The sequence below is a fragment of the Oryctolagus cuniculus genome, chromosome 14 (assembly GCF_051225735.1).
Source record: "Oryctolagus cuniculus isolate XC-2025 breed Fujian yellow rabbit chromosome 14, ASM5122573v1, whole genome shotgun sequence".
NCBI lineage: Eukaryota > Metazoa > Chordata > Mammalia > Lagomorpha > Leporidae > Oryctolagus > Oryctolagus cuniculus.
Genome location: NC_142880.1, coordinates 64608953 through 64623691, shown reverse-complemented (window position 1 = coordinate 64623691; position 14739 = coordinate 64608953). Strand labels below are relative to the sequence as shown.

The window sequence follows — 14739 nt, the reverse complement described above, 5'->3', positions numbered from 1 at the left end:
TTCGCTTGAAGAATCATTTCTCTGTTATGAAATGTTATTTATTATAATGAATGGTACTGGGTTTCTAAGAAAAACAATTAGCTGTAAACCAAATTTAAATAATTTAGTATTTTAAAGTAAATCTCTATACTTAGTCTTTTTATGTTTTTGAAATATTGTATTGTTGTGTGTGTGTTCTGTTATTCTAGTCAAGGAATGAATATTGGAAAGACCAAGACAGAAGAAAAAGACCCTAAGAAGTTAAAAAAGCAGGAAAAGGAAGAAAAAGACTTCAGGAAAAAATTTAAAGTATGTCATATTTCAATATCATGCAAGGTTCAAAGCACTAATGAAAAAAGTTCAGTGATTTTTAAGTACAAAATACTTAAAAGTGTAATGCTCAATATTATAGTTATCTATCATAGTACCCTTATTTTCCACAAACATTTTAGATATAATTTCATTCTTATAACAAATTAAGTAAGCTGTCACCCATGTTCAATATTACAAATATGATGCCTTGTCTTAAAAACACTCTAAAGATAGCTGTTCAAGTAAATTAGTGAGGTTATGAGCAGCTTTCCTCCCTCAAAATTGTCTTTAATGCTTTATATTGTCTTTTGAAAGCACTAAACTGTTTGTTTAGCAAACAAATACTGAGAAATGAAATACTATGATAACATGTATCAACCAATCATGTTAATGTTTTTTCTTTTTTTTTTTTTTAAGTATGATGGTGAAATTAGAGTCTTGTATTCAACCAAGGTTGTACCTTCCTTAACTTCTAAGAAGTGGGGGACCAGAGACCTACAGATAAAACCTGGTGAATCTCTTGAAGTTCTGCAAAACACAGATGACACAAAAGTTCTCTGCAGGAATGAAGAAGGAAAATGTAAGTCTGTGCTGACTCCACGTGTACACAACACTGCAGAATGCAACAACCAAACAAGGCTTTCATGACCACCTTGCCTTTTTTTTAGATTTATTTATTTATTTGAAAGGCAGAGTTACAGAGAGGCAGAGGCAGAGGCAGAGGCAGAGAGAGAGAGAGAGAGAGAGAGAGGTCTTCCATCCACTGGTTTACTCCCCAGATGGCTGCATGCCTGGAGCTGTGCTAATCCAAACCCAGGAGCCAGGAGCTTTATCTGGGTCACCCACATAGGTGCAGGGGTCCAAGCACTTGGGCCATCTTTCACTGCTTTCCCAGGCCATAGCAGAGAGCTGGATTGGAAGTGGAGCAGCCGGGACTTGAACCTGTCTGTGCCCAAATGGGATGACAGCACTGTAGGCGGCGGCTTTACCCATTACGCCACAGTGCTGCCCCCGATCACCTTGCTTTTACAAACTCTTCGGGCTCTACATTTTACAAGTAGTTGTAGAAAATATTAAGAAACTGAAAATTTTGCACGCTGAAGTCAACGTATTTTATTTGAACCTCTTTTCATTTACCAGCTAGTGACATAAACTGTGATGTCAAAGGTAATGCCATGTTAGTTCTTCTCAAAATGTGGTCTTCCAGACCACCAGCATCAGAAAATCCTTGTAGGGGTGGGCATTTGACCTACCGATTATGCCACCACTTGGGATACTCACATCCCTAATTGGAGTGCCTTGGTTCAAGTCCTGGCTCCACTCCTGATTCCAGTTTCCTGTAAATGCACACCCTGGGAAGCAGCAGATGATGGATCAAGTAATTGGGACCATACCACCTCTATAGGCCTGGATTGAGTTTCTGGCTTCCACTTACGCCTGGCCCAGAATTGGTTGTTATGAGGATTTGGGGAGTGAACTGGTAGATGGGAGTCTCTGTCTCTCTCCCTCTCTAATAAATAAAAATTGTAGAAAACAATCAACTAAAACAGAAAATGCTTGCATGTGTATTAAAATTGCAGTTGCATAAACCCACCCTTGACTTGCTGACTGATGAGTTCTGGGAACGATATAGAATCCGAGCCCTCTTCCCTAGTTTGTTCATTCATTTGTGTACTAAAGGGAGAACTGCCGTGGTGAAGTACTGAGTGCTTCTTGCTCTGGCCTGGTTCTGAAATTATGCAGGATCTTGCAGCTAGAATTCCTAGTTTTCCTGCCTTGCAATTTCACTTGTTTTTACTTTCTATTTTTATGTATTTAATGCAACCTATAATAAATACAAGAGAGTCCCTGTCCTCTGACTATCTACTGCCAGAAGAAAATATTTTTGTCAAGTTTTTTTTTATTTTAAAAGATTTATTTATATTCATTTTTATTTGAAAGGCAGAAAGACAGACAGCTCTCCTATCTGCTGGTTTGCTCCCCAATTGCCTGCAACAGCTGTCATGGGCCAGGCTGACACCAGGAGCCCAGAATTCAGCCTGGATATGTGGGTTATGGTTGTTCCAAGCAACACCACTGCACAAAAAGCCTACCCTTATTTTTATCAAAATTTAAAAGGAAGCTTATTTAATGTACAAGGAAAAGTAATTTAAAAATATGCAGTCCCAGATTTGCCCTTGGAAAGTGCACATCACTGCTGCTGCATATCGTCTTGATCAATGTGCGTGGAAACATGGACTCTCAGCTTTGATTTTAATGGGAAGAGGCTGACATGGGACAGGAATATAAATGGATTTTTCAGAACACAACACAGTAATTCCAGGAAGGGGAAAATGGATCTAAAGTTATCATGGAGAAGATTTTCATAAGAAAATACAGGACGTGGCCACAAAAGGTAAAGGGAAGGAAGAGCATAATATCAAGATTTGCATCTGGAGATAATGTTAGACACAGCTCTAAGATACAGGAAAAATCCCCTTGCAGGCTAGCACTTGCAGGGATCTACTGTAACCAGTGGCCTGCAGGGGCCTGCATTGTGGAGTAGCAGGCAAAGCCGCCGCCTGCAACACAGGCATCCTCTACGGGCACTGGTATGTATCCCAGCTGCTCCACTTCCCATCCAGCTCCCTCCTAATGGCCTGCGAAAAGCAGCGGAAGATGGCCCAGCTGCCTGGGACCCTGCAGTCATGCGGGAGACCGGAATGAAAAGGTTCAAAAACTTTAAGTGATTAGATATTATGAATATACCCACTGGATATTTTAAATGATGATTATGAAAATAATGTGATGAATATCTCATGATAGAATAGTAGGAAGAATAGGAAGTAGGATTTACTTCTTATTTTAAAAAATCATGCAGATTGTGTGGGGATCGGGTGTTTGGCACAGCAATTAATTCACAACTTGGGATGCCCACATCCCGTATCTGAGAACCTGGGCTTGAGTCCTCACTCCAATTCCAACCCAGCTTCCTGCTAATGCACATCCTGGGAGGCACAGTGATAGCACAAGTACTTGGGTCCCTGCCTCTCATGTGTGAAACCTGGATTGGATTCCTGGCTCTTGACAGCTCAGCCTAGCCCCAGCTATTATGGGCATTTGGGAAGTGAGCCAGCAGTTGGAGGATCGAACTTTCTCTCTCTCTCTCTCTCTCTCTCTCTCTCTCTCTCTCTGTATTTCTCTGCCTTTCAAATAATTATAAATAAATAAAACTTTTAAAAAAGACTTTATTTATTTGAGAGGTAGAATTACAGACAGAGAGAGGGAGAGACCGAGAGAAAGGTTTTCCATCTGCTGGGCCAATCTGAAGCCAGGAGCCAGGAGCCGGGAGCTTCTTCTGGGTCTCCCATGCAGGTGCAGTGACCCAAGCACTTGAGCCATCTTCTACAGCGCCGGCATAAAATAATCTTTAAAGAAAATAATTTTTCTTTAAAGAAAAATAATTCAGTTGTCATCTAACTTCAGCTGCACTTCACTGCCCACACCAGCAAACTCATCACAACCTCTCCCAAGTCCACCATCATACTACGGCTGCTGCTGTATTTGTCATTATTGTTCTGGCAATCTCTGAGCTTTATTAGACTCTGAGCTTAAGTGCAACTTCAACGAAAAGTTCTCAGTGCTGTTTCACCAACATGTGCACGGCCCAGCACCTTGTGTGGGGTTCTCTCTATGGAATGTAACCATTTGAAAAGTGTAGTTGGGCACACAGGTGACAGTCTGACCTACAGACACGCACAGGAAGAAGTGTATTGAATAGTTCAGCTGATTAGAAGATAGTCATTCTCCACCTTAATCTTTGTACTGTGGATAGCTTGTTGTGTATCATCAGATACACTCAATCTTTCACTTCCTTGTTTCTCTATCTTCTCAGTAGAATCAAAGATATACACAGCCCAGCACCATGGTGACTTGGCTCTCCATTCTTCTTCAACTCATCCAAGGAAAGAGAGCATAGTTGCTAATGATAGAAATTAGAGGCTCAAGAACGAACCACAGCCCCTTAGCATTGTAGAGTGGAGTGTCAGCTTCTTTTACAGACATTGTTACCTTTGATCAGGACCTGCCCACTGACTTGCAGAAGCCAGTGCTGTGGAGGTGTTGAGATCTTAAATAAACGCTTCTGGCACATTCCCCAGTGTTTAGAATCTCTCAGTAATAATTGCACATATTCCACAACTCAATGTCTCATAAGCTGTGAGTTTTCCCACCTCCTGTCATCAGAGAAAAATTTTCTACAAAAAGTGTGGAATGAGACGGGAGCTGAGTTATTTGTGGCAAAACGTCCTCCATATCTTTTGGGCATCAAAGAAAGAGGTGCTTTAAAGGTGCTCAGATCTTCCCAATTCCAGCTGATCCTGTCTGTATTTAAGAAAATGTTTTTAAATTTCAAAACACACATGCTCACTGAAGATTTTTAACATTTAGAAATGTTCAAAGTCATTCTTATATGAGGCCTCAGAAATAACAATTTAGAGCAGAGGAGAAAAGCATTTTTATAAAATTAGGAAAATTATTGATGTTCAGGCTATGTATTACTGTTTTATTCACTCTATTACGAAAATGCTTCAAGGCATTTTCCCCTTTGAACTGGACATGGTTCCATTTGCCTGGGTAAATCTTTACAATATAATCTTATTGTTTATAAGCTATATGAAGCCAGATTGAGTAAATTAATATCTGGATTTTCTCACACACAAAATAATGAAATAATATAATGTCTTTTCTAAGTAAAAAAAATTTGAAAATATTAGAAGGGAGATGATTTCTGTGCTCTAAAGGATTTTTATGTCCTTGGTAATTTTATATTTTTATTTTAAAAGGTGAGTCATTTGTCCTGAGACACATCTGCACCAGACAAATTAACTAGCACATATGGGGTGGGGGTGTTGCTTTCCTAACCAATTCTGCCCCACCATGGATTTCAAAACATTCAGTTCAAGCCACTGTGTTCTGCTCTGTGCATGTGAGGTTTCCAAACAGTAATTTCCTGTGATATGTGAGAATTCCTGGTGTACTGGCGCCCACAGAATCACAGGGCTTTACTAAACACAACAGCCATTCTCCACCGCATGCAACGTGACAAGGGCTTTTTGTTGTTTGTTATGTTTGTATTTTTTATTGCCATTCTCTGTGATAAATGTACCAGTGGTGTTCAAAAAGTTTGTGGAAAATGTACATTTTCTCTGAATCCATTTTCCACTACTTTTTGAAATCCCATCATGTATGTAATGTGAGTAAAGAGAACACTTTCTTCCTGCAAAAAAAAAAATTGTTTCTAAGAACCATAATGGAGAGATTATATATAAATTCAGGGCAAGTCACTTGTTTTGACATCGCCATGAGTCATGCTTTAATAGAGTGAAGTTTTAGCAGAGATGTTTTAAGATACCAGACAGCAAAAAAATCTATGCCCTATTAAAAGTCATTAATCTTGCAAAAATGCTCTAAAACAATGATTTCATAGCTAATGAACCCCAAATTATCACATCATGTCAGGGAAGTGAGATACAGCAGCAAGTACTATCCCCTTCACCATCGACTTGATACAGTTTTCCTGAATAACATTCAAATTGTTGATGTTTCTGTGTTTCTCTCTCTCTCTGTCTCTCTCTCTCTCTCTCTCTCTCTCTCTCTCTCTCTCTCTCACACACACACACACACACACACATACAACAACAACAACAGCAGCAGCAGCAACAGCAACAAAACAACAGAATATTCACTAAAACATACAAGTGGGGAGGGTGTTACGTTGCAGTAGGTGAAATGACCACACAGGATGCCTGCATCCCATATCAGAATCCACTCGTGGGTGCGCTACTTCCAATCTAGCTCTCTGCAGATGTTCCTGGGAGGCAGGGGACGATGGCTCAAGTACTTGAGTTCCTTGCACCCAAAGGGTGGCACTGGGTAGAGTTCCTGGCTCCTAGGTTCAGCCTGGTCCAGCCCCAGGTTCTTGCAGTCATTTGGAGAGCAGACTAGTGAGTGGCAGATCTCTCTTTCCCTTTGCTCCCTCCACACCTTGTCTTCCTTTCAAATAAAAATAAATTCGTTTTTAAAAACAACTTTCTAGTATAAAAATATGAATTTTTTTTCTATGTAATGGAAGCATCAATTGAATCCCTGGTGTTTGGTCTTCCAATAATGGAGTGTGTTTGTTCCATGAATGATGCAATGTAAATGTTGTCACTCTGCCAAATGGAAAAAAACAAAAAAACAATAAAAAACCAAACCAGCAGTGGAAGCTCTTCCATACTGACCCAAAGGGAGCTCTTTTAAGACTTTTTAGAATGCACTCTCTTCCAAGTAGCTGTTAGCTCACTGGCTCCTGGAGGTGGAGTTGACTGCAGTTCTGACGCTGTTTGATATACTAAAACTGGAAAAGGTAAGTCTTAGATCTGGCAGTATTGAAAATGCTCACTTAGAAACTGTTACAATCTGTACTTCCTTCTTGCTACAGTTGGGCGATGTGTGTAACACACTGAAGAAATAAGACTAAAATGTGAAGGACCCCTGAACATCAGCCTGCCATAGCTAGGAGAAAAGAATTCAGGTTGTTTGTTGTTGTTGCTGTCTTATTTAAAGGGGAAAGGAGGAAAGTTTGTACATGGAGGAAAAAGGAGACATGTCAGAGAGAAAAGTTAGGGAGAAAAGGAGAAAGGAAGGCAAGAAAAGTGGACAGAAATAAGAAAAATGAGTCAGACTTGGAGATGATGCCATATATTATAAAATTTATTTGCTTTTCTTATTAAGAGAAATAGTAAATATTTTTCAAACCTGTATTATTAATAAAATGTATTTCATTATTCTTTCATAGATGGTTATGTGCTTCGGAGTTACCTGGTTGACAAGTAAGCCCATTTTCTTCTACTGTTACATTTCTAAAAAGAATTTTGTGCTTTTCTTTTAAAAAATGTTTATGTTTTTAGAAGGCAGAGCATCAGAAAGAGAAAGAGTCGGAGTGGGACCTTCAATCTGCTGATTCACTCCTCATGTGCCTGCAATAGCCAGGGTTGGTCCAGGCTGAAGCCAGGAGCTGGTAACTCCATCCAGGCCTCCGTGGGTGGCAGGGACTCAAGGACTTGAGCCGTCATCTGATGTTTCCTAGGTTGTGCATTAGCAGGAAGCTAGGTTAGAAGTGGAGTAGATTCCTAATATCACTTAAGTAATATGATCTACTAAATCATCATCAACTGATGTAAAATAGTATGTGGGCTGGGTGCTCGGCAAAGTGGTTAAGATGACACTTGGAGGGGCTGGCGCTGTGGTGTAGCTGGTAAAGCTGCCACCTGCAGTGCTGGTATCCCATATGGGCACTGGTTCGAGACCTGGCTGCTCCACTTCCTATCCAGCTCTTTGCTATGGCCTGGGAAAGCAGTGGAAGATGGTGCAAGTTCTTGGGCTCCTGCACCCAAGACCTGGGAGACCTGGAAGAAGCTCAAGCCTCCTGGCTTCAGATTGGCCCAGCTCCAGCCATTGAGGCAATTTAGGGAGTGAACCAACAGACAGAAGATCTCGATCTCTTCTCTGTGTGTGTGTGTGTGTCTCTCTCCCTTTCTTTTTCTGTCTCTTTCTCTCTTTCCTTCCACCCCCACCTTTTCAACAAATTTTTTAAAAATTTTTACATCAAAATAAACAGTATCCTGTACTAATGCCCATACAGTAGTATCCATAATAAAATTAAGACCATCCTCAAGTGCAAATCTCTTAAATCAGCAGGAAGCCTTTCCCGTTATTATACAATTATTATTATTATTATTATTATTATTATACAATTATTGTTATTCTACAGTTCAAAGTCTTCTATATTAATTGAGCTCACCACTCAGCAAACACCCAAGACAGGTCAAAGCCCCTGACCCTTTCATTAATTAATACTTTCATTTCACTTGCTGATTAATGCAGTTAGTTTAATTGAATTAGTTAGAGACCAGTAAATGTCTACATGGTAGGTGCTAATATCACCTGTTAACAGTTTCTAGCTTAGCCCCTCATTGAGGGCTTTTCTTCTCTCCCATCAGGCATAGTAGAGTATTATATTGCCTTTTTGGAAGCACACCAGGAGCAAAGATAGTCGTCAATGATGCCTCTATTCTTATGAATAAGACGTTGTCACAGTCTGGTACTAGTGTACCATTGGAGTTCCCCAAAACATTGCAAGATGCTGTTCCAAGGAGCCCAGTGCCAGAAATGAACTCCATTATCAGGTTAGGCTATGTACCAACACAAAGACCTATGGAATTCAGCATGCTGAAAGATCAAGGAGGATGCACAAACTGCTCATTCATGAACAACCTGGCATGAATCAAAACAGGGATCACTGTTAAGATCTTTGTCAGCAAACTAGTAGAAAATCAAAAGAAAAATAATCATAATACCTTTGTTTTCAAAGTAATAATCAGAGCAATAATTATGGTGGGAGACATGGGACTTTTCAGTAGGTTTTGTTCCATGAAAGATACAAAATGTGAGGAAATTGATAGGACGATATCATTAGCGATTATTCAAAAATGATGAAGAGAAAAAGTATACTGTCTATGTAATTATTGGTTCACCATGTACAATACTTGAAGTGAATACTTAATAAATGTCTATTGAATGAACGACAAGAAAATCTGGCCTCTTTGCATTTGTATCCGATTTCTGTTAGCCAAACCCTCCCTCAGTCTCGGAGGAAAATCCAAACAGAAGACATAGGGAGCTCACAGCATCTGCCACAGTTGGCAGCAGTTCGAAGGGCCTGCTGCTGCTTCCACGAAGAAGCACAGAGAAAGGACAAGAACCCAGAGGGAGCCTGGTCTGCGTGACAGGGCCACTTCACTGTCCGAACTGTGGAGCTGCAGCCTCCATCAAGACCATGTTACTATTTATAACGTTTTCTGTTTTATTGCCTAGGTATCATACTCCCTTTAGGTCATAAAATGCTTAAAATCACAGCTTGGGTCTTACTCATATTTATGTCTCCCGGCATACAGGAGGCACTTGATATGCTTATTGAATAAAATATTTCACAAAGAGTCAGGGCATGGCAAAAGCTAAACTGTGTAAAAGCAGCCAAAACCATTGTGGTGGATGCTGTCTACAGTCATAAATAGTATTTTTAGCATTGCATAAGAATCTCTACAACAACCCTCTCTACTAATTATTCTGTAAGTAATATTTATATATTTTATAACTAACATTTATAAATCATAATTAGAAAATATAAAATTATGCAACCATTTCCTAGGCCAAATATTATTATACTTCAGTCAACATTTGAAATTCAAGTGAAAGTATGGATATGATATTAATAGGTATAAAATTCAGTACAGTTTTGTTTGAAGGCCCTCAGTGGAGTTTTGTGCCGTGGTTGTTATGAGATCCGTGCGGTCCAGCAAGCATTGCTTACAGAGCACAGCTGTGTGCTAGACCACGGTAGGATCTAAAGATGAGTGAGGCACAGTCTGTGCTCTTGAAGCATGTTTCAGTCATCCTGCTTGCAGAACAAAGCAAAGGATTTGATTAAGCCGCTAAAAGAAGAAACGTAGGTGAATATGAACTTTCTCCCCACCTAAAATGCCTAACACTTCATTTCTCATCCTTAAAACTCTTAATTGTGTTGTATAAAAGTGCATTGTTTTCTGTGTGTTGCTTTAAAGATAAGAAGACATTTTCGTTAAAGCACATTCTTTTCTACATTACAGCGATGGAGAGATCTATGACGATATTGCTGATGGTAAGTCTCCCATAGCACCCACAACAAAGAACAGCTATGGTGTGTTTGCTGTTATCCAAAACCAGCTTACTGAATGAAGTAGAGCCTTATAGCCTTCCAATTTGATCAGAATTTGAATCTATCAAAAATGTTAAGCAAGGTAAATGCCCTGCTATCATGGAAAAAATTAATTCCTTTTTTCACCAAGGACTGGAAAACAAGAGAGAAAAACCTCTTCTTTGAAAAGAGAAGTAACAATTTTTAATAAATTTTCCATCGGACTATGAATCTTAATAATGATTTCTTTCATCAAAATAAATATGCATACTTGATCAGTAAGTAGGTACAAGAACACTAACAGAAGCATCATTTATTTCTGAATTGTTACTTAAAAAGATAATCTCCAATGAAGCACAGTGCTGGTCATGTTGCTCGCTAGTCTTTTTAAACCAGTGATTCCTATTCATATGTAAAATTTTCAAACTCATTCAGAATGACTACCAAAGAGTACAATGTCAAAGAAAATAAAATCACATTGAGTCTCATTTGGTAGAGAATACATCTGTCCAGAAATGTTATTGGAATTGTATATTAAACAATGAAATTAAACATGTTAAACAATTAACATTAACATTAATTAAACAATTAACATTAAACATTAAAAATTCACATAACTAGTTTTCTGTAAGTGACTCAGTTCTACTTTTTTTTTTTTTTTTCAATCCAAGTCAGCATTTGTTACCCACGTTTCTCACCTTGGAACACCCCAAGAGCTTGTGTTTCTGTAACTACATTTAGGTTTGCATGTTTTTTCTTTCAGGTTGTATCTATGATAATGACTAGACTCAGCTTTGGTCTTTCTGCTGTGTTGCCAAGATGAAGGCGGAGTCTCCACTGGAAACCATTATTGGGTATCATAGAAAATGAATGCACAAAACTACTTGTTACCATTTGTTGTGAATTTCTGATTATCCTTAGAAAGTTTTGAAATTTTGAACTTAGAAAATGGTCTTTCTGCTTAATATCTCAGAAGACTGCATCAGTGACATGTAAGAATTAGAAAATAACCCATTCCTGCTTTGACCACGATTATGAAGATACTACTTTTAGGCTGTCAGTGGAAGATGTCCTCTCCTCTCCAAGAAAGAGTGAAAAAATGAGATCACTCCAGAAAAAAATCATGACTATACTGTCCAAAAAACAAGCCTAAAGAAGAAAAATAAAGAATCTGGGGAAGGAAACTGTAAAACATTCCACAAGAAGAAAACTATTGTTTGTATCTCTAAATATGAAAGCATATTATATTTTCTATTCAAGTGATCTATCTTGTTAAAAGGCAGAGCTGTTAAATATTTTTTGAAAATTATTGTAATAGTGAAACTTTTGTATAAAGTTTGTTTCTATTTGGCAATTGTGAATATGTGGTAACCTCTGAGAATGTTACGCATTCAATGTACACATCCAACATTAAACTACAGAAGTTTCAAATAAATTTTCTTTTTGCAGATTCATTAACTGCTAACAGTTTAATTCCATACTTTGCTTATAGAGCAAGGATAACTAGCATAGATATGAATGGGAACTATCCTGAAATTAAGAATGAAAGAATATATCTTGAAACTAATCTTTTATGACACCTTTTTCCTATGAAGCTTTTTTTTGAAAGTTTTTGTTTTTAATGAACTCTACAGGATTTATTTCCACTTTTTTGGAAAGTCGGCTGGAAGATGGAGTACAAATTAAGAAACCAAGGGTCTGGACTAGGGTATTTTCTATGGATATACATTCATCCCACCACCAAAAATGCAAATCACTTGTGTTTCAGATGCTAAGAACACTACACACCCAAGAAAATAACATATTAGATAACTTTTTCCTGACTCCTAAAATATGAAATGAACAAGTCCAAATGCTGGCTCTTCTAATGAACCATGACATGATAAATTCTGTTTCCCTTCAGTGTTCTCATCTGTAAACTATGGATTAGACTCAATCAACTTTCCACTTTTTCACTACCAATTACCTCAAACTCTGATAATCATTCTCCTATCCCAGCTTCGTGTTTGGGAAGTTTATGTCTAGCTTTTAAATGTATTGATTAAGTAATGATTGATGAGTTACCCATGTTTTAATATTGCAAGGACCCATTGGAGTGTCTACTGAAGTGAAACAATTTCAAGTAGTCAAGGAACTCGAAGCTTTCCTAGGGGTAAGATGGGGTTTACATTAGGAACTGTGAAAATCAATCATCAGCTTCCTCTATTCAGTTTCTGAGAGTCTGGGTCCCCCAGGTTAGGAACTATTGATCTCAAAGATTTGCTCCACTCAAGAAACATTTTAATGTCTGCTTTTTGATAGAGTTAGCCAGTATATAGTTTAGGACGAGATACACACAATTACATGAGTTCAAAAGTGGCTGTTGTTTATTAAATTGAGTAACAAATATATATATAATACAGTGACAGTGTATGTTTGAAGTAAATTTTTTCTGACTGAAAATATCATAAATTCAATGAACTTCCAAATTAGATTAAGAGAGAATTTCAGGGTTTTGATATAGGCACCAAAAAACACACAATTACACCTGTGATTTATATAATAATTACCCTAATATAAAATAAATATTTGAAATCTTTAATATACTAGATATGATTTCAGTTGTAATTTCCTATATGAAATTCTTTCATGTGAGAAAAGGCAAAATAAAATATCTGTTCTACAGATAACCTTGCCACCTACCTCAGAAAAAAACTGAAGCTTTCACCCTTCTCTCCCTTTGCTTCATCCCACATCTACAAAATGTTTCTCTCGGTACCTATTTTTTTTTTCCTTTTCTTCAGCCTCAGAGGGTGGGATACCTCTTGTTTAAGTTCAGATCTTTCATCAGTAGCATGGTACTTTGCTCTCTCCTCTCTCCCTTTCCTCCTCTCTTCCTCTCCCTGTCTTTCCCTCTCCCTCTCCTTCTCACCCTCTCCCCCCTCCCTCTCTCCCCCTCTCTACTTCTCTCCCTCTCTTCCCCATCCCTTTCCCTTTCTCCCTCTCCCTCTCCCTGTCTCTGTCACACACTCTCTCTCTGTCACTCTGCCTTTCAAATAAATAAAATAAAACAATAAAAAAAAAAGACTGGCATTGTGGTGTAGCAGGTTAAGCATCCACCTGTGATGCTAACATCTCATGTGAGCACCATCTCAAGTTCTGGCTGCTCCACTTCCCATCCAGCCCCTTGCTAATGCACCTGGAAGGCAGCAGAACAGAACACAGTACAGCTGGAGAGTTTGTAAAAATGCACGGCTTCCTCTGGGGAAGGCACTTTGAGATTGATTTTTAATGAACCCTAGTTACCAGTTGGGTGCTCGGTTAGGTTCAGCAAGCCCTCACCCCTACTCCTCATTTGCTGTTTTCTCAAGTTATGTTGAATCTTATTATTGCAATTTAGTCTCTACTACAATTACTCTGAGGGCATTGCTGCATTGTTCTGCAATTACCTTTAGCTCGTAAGACTCAACAATAAACTTTTCCTCTTGCCTCTTTTAAACCATTTATCCCGCCTACAGGTTTTACCTCTGTGACATCCCCACCATCCATTTGCACAAGCTCAGAACTCAGAAGTACCCATCTCTGCTCTCTCTCCATGTTCAATGAAACCTCATGAAAAAGAGCTCCCAGATAACAAGGTCTCAGTCTCATTTTTGTATTCCTCTACTTGGCATGATATTTGAAGCCCTTCTTTATGTATTTGATGATAAAATAATAGATGAATGATGTGTCTGCAAAAAATATATTAATTCTATTGGCTGTCACTATAATTTTTCCTTAATTTCTACCTCACATGCCAGGAGAGGTTATACAAATTGATGGCTGATATGGGGCTAGCGCTGCGGCGAAGCAGGTAAAGCCGGTGCCTGCAGTGCCTACATCCCATATGGGTGCCAATTCTAGAACTGGCTGCTCCACTTCCAATCCAGCTCTCTGCTATGGCCTGGGAAAGCAGTGGAAGATGGCCCAAGTCCTTGGGCCCCTGGACTTGTGTGAGAGACCCCGAGGAGGCTTCAGGCTCCTGGCTTCAGATTGGAGCAGCTTTGGCCATTGCAGCCAATTGGGGAGTGAACCAGTGGATGGAAGACCTCTCTCTCTCTCTCTCTCTCTCTCTTGCTCTCGCTTTCGCTCTCTGTGCCTCTCCTTCTCTCTCTATATATAACTCTGACTTTCAAATAAATAAGTAAATCTTTTTAAAAATTGACGACTGATAAAAGCCTGTTAGATTTATCAGCATGTAGGTCTTTGGCAACCCCAGAAATATTCACTGATGCAATCAAGACCAAGCAGATTGCCATGGTGTCACCAATGGGGAATTTCTGGAACCACATGTTAGAATAGAATTTGGGGAACCAGATGTATATTAGCTAAGGTTCAACATCTTTGAAAGAAAGGGGAAGAAGCAAGATTCAGTGGATGAAGAAACTGAAAGGTGATGCAAGACTGATAAGTCTTCAGTCCAACAGACAGGGCCACAAAGGCAACAGTGCCCATCAGTTATCTGCTTCAAGCCGAAGGGCCATCCTCTTGCCCCATCTTGCTCATCACCCATGTGGGCCACCCCAGGAAGGGTCAGGCCTGCCCTTGGACAAGATGACTGTGCAGCTGTAGCAGACTGAGGGGCAGACACATGAAGGCTGTGTGCGACCACCCTTGGTCAGAGGCTCCAGCAGCCCTTCTTGACAGATGGGTTGAGAGGTGAATGGGAAATT

The 14739-nt window shown here is 39.2% G+C and overlaps 1 protein-coding gene across 7 annotated transcripts in view; it reads left to right on the top strand.

The window, feature by feature from the left end:
- FYB1 (FYN binding protein 1) overlaps positions 1 to 11483 on the top strand; it is a 182310-nt gene extending 170827 nt beyond the window's left edge. For all 7 annotated transcript variants that reach the window (XM_008262140.5, XM_070056664.2, XM_008262138.5 and 4 more), the window contains 5 exons: positions 189 to 288; positions 709 to 871; positions 7112 to 7145; positions 9981 to 10012; positions 10812 to 11483. In XM_008262140.5, coding sequence (XP_008260362.3) covers positions 189 to 288; positions 709 to 871; positions 7112 to 7145; positions 9981 to 10012; positions 10812 to 10834 — 352 coding nt within the window. In that variant the 3' untranslated portion in view covers positions 10835 to 11483. The remainder of the gene's footprint in view (positions 1 to 188; positions 289 to 708; positions 872 to 7111; positions 7146 to 9980; positions 10013 to 10811) is intronic.
- The last annotated feature ends 3256 nt before the right edge of the window (positions 11484 to 14739 follow it).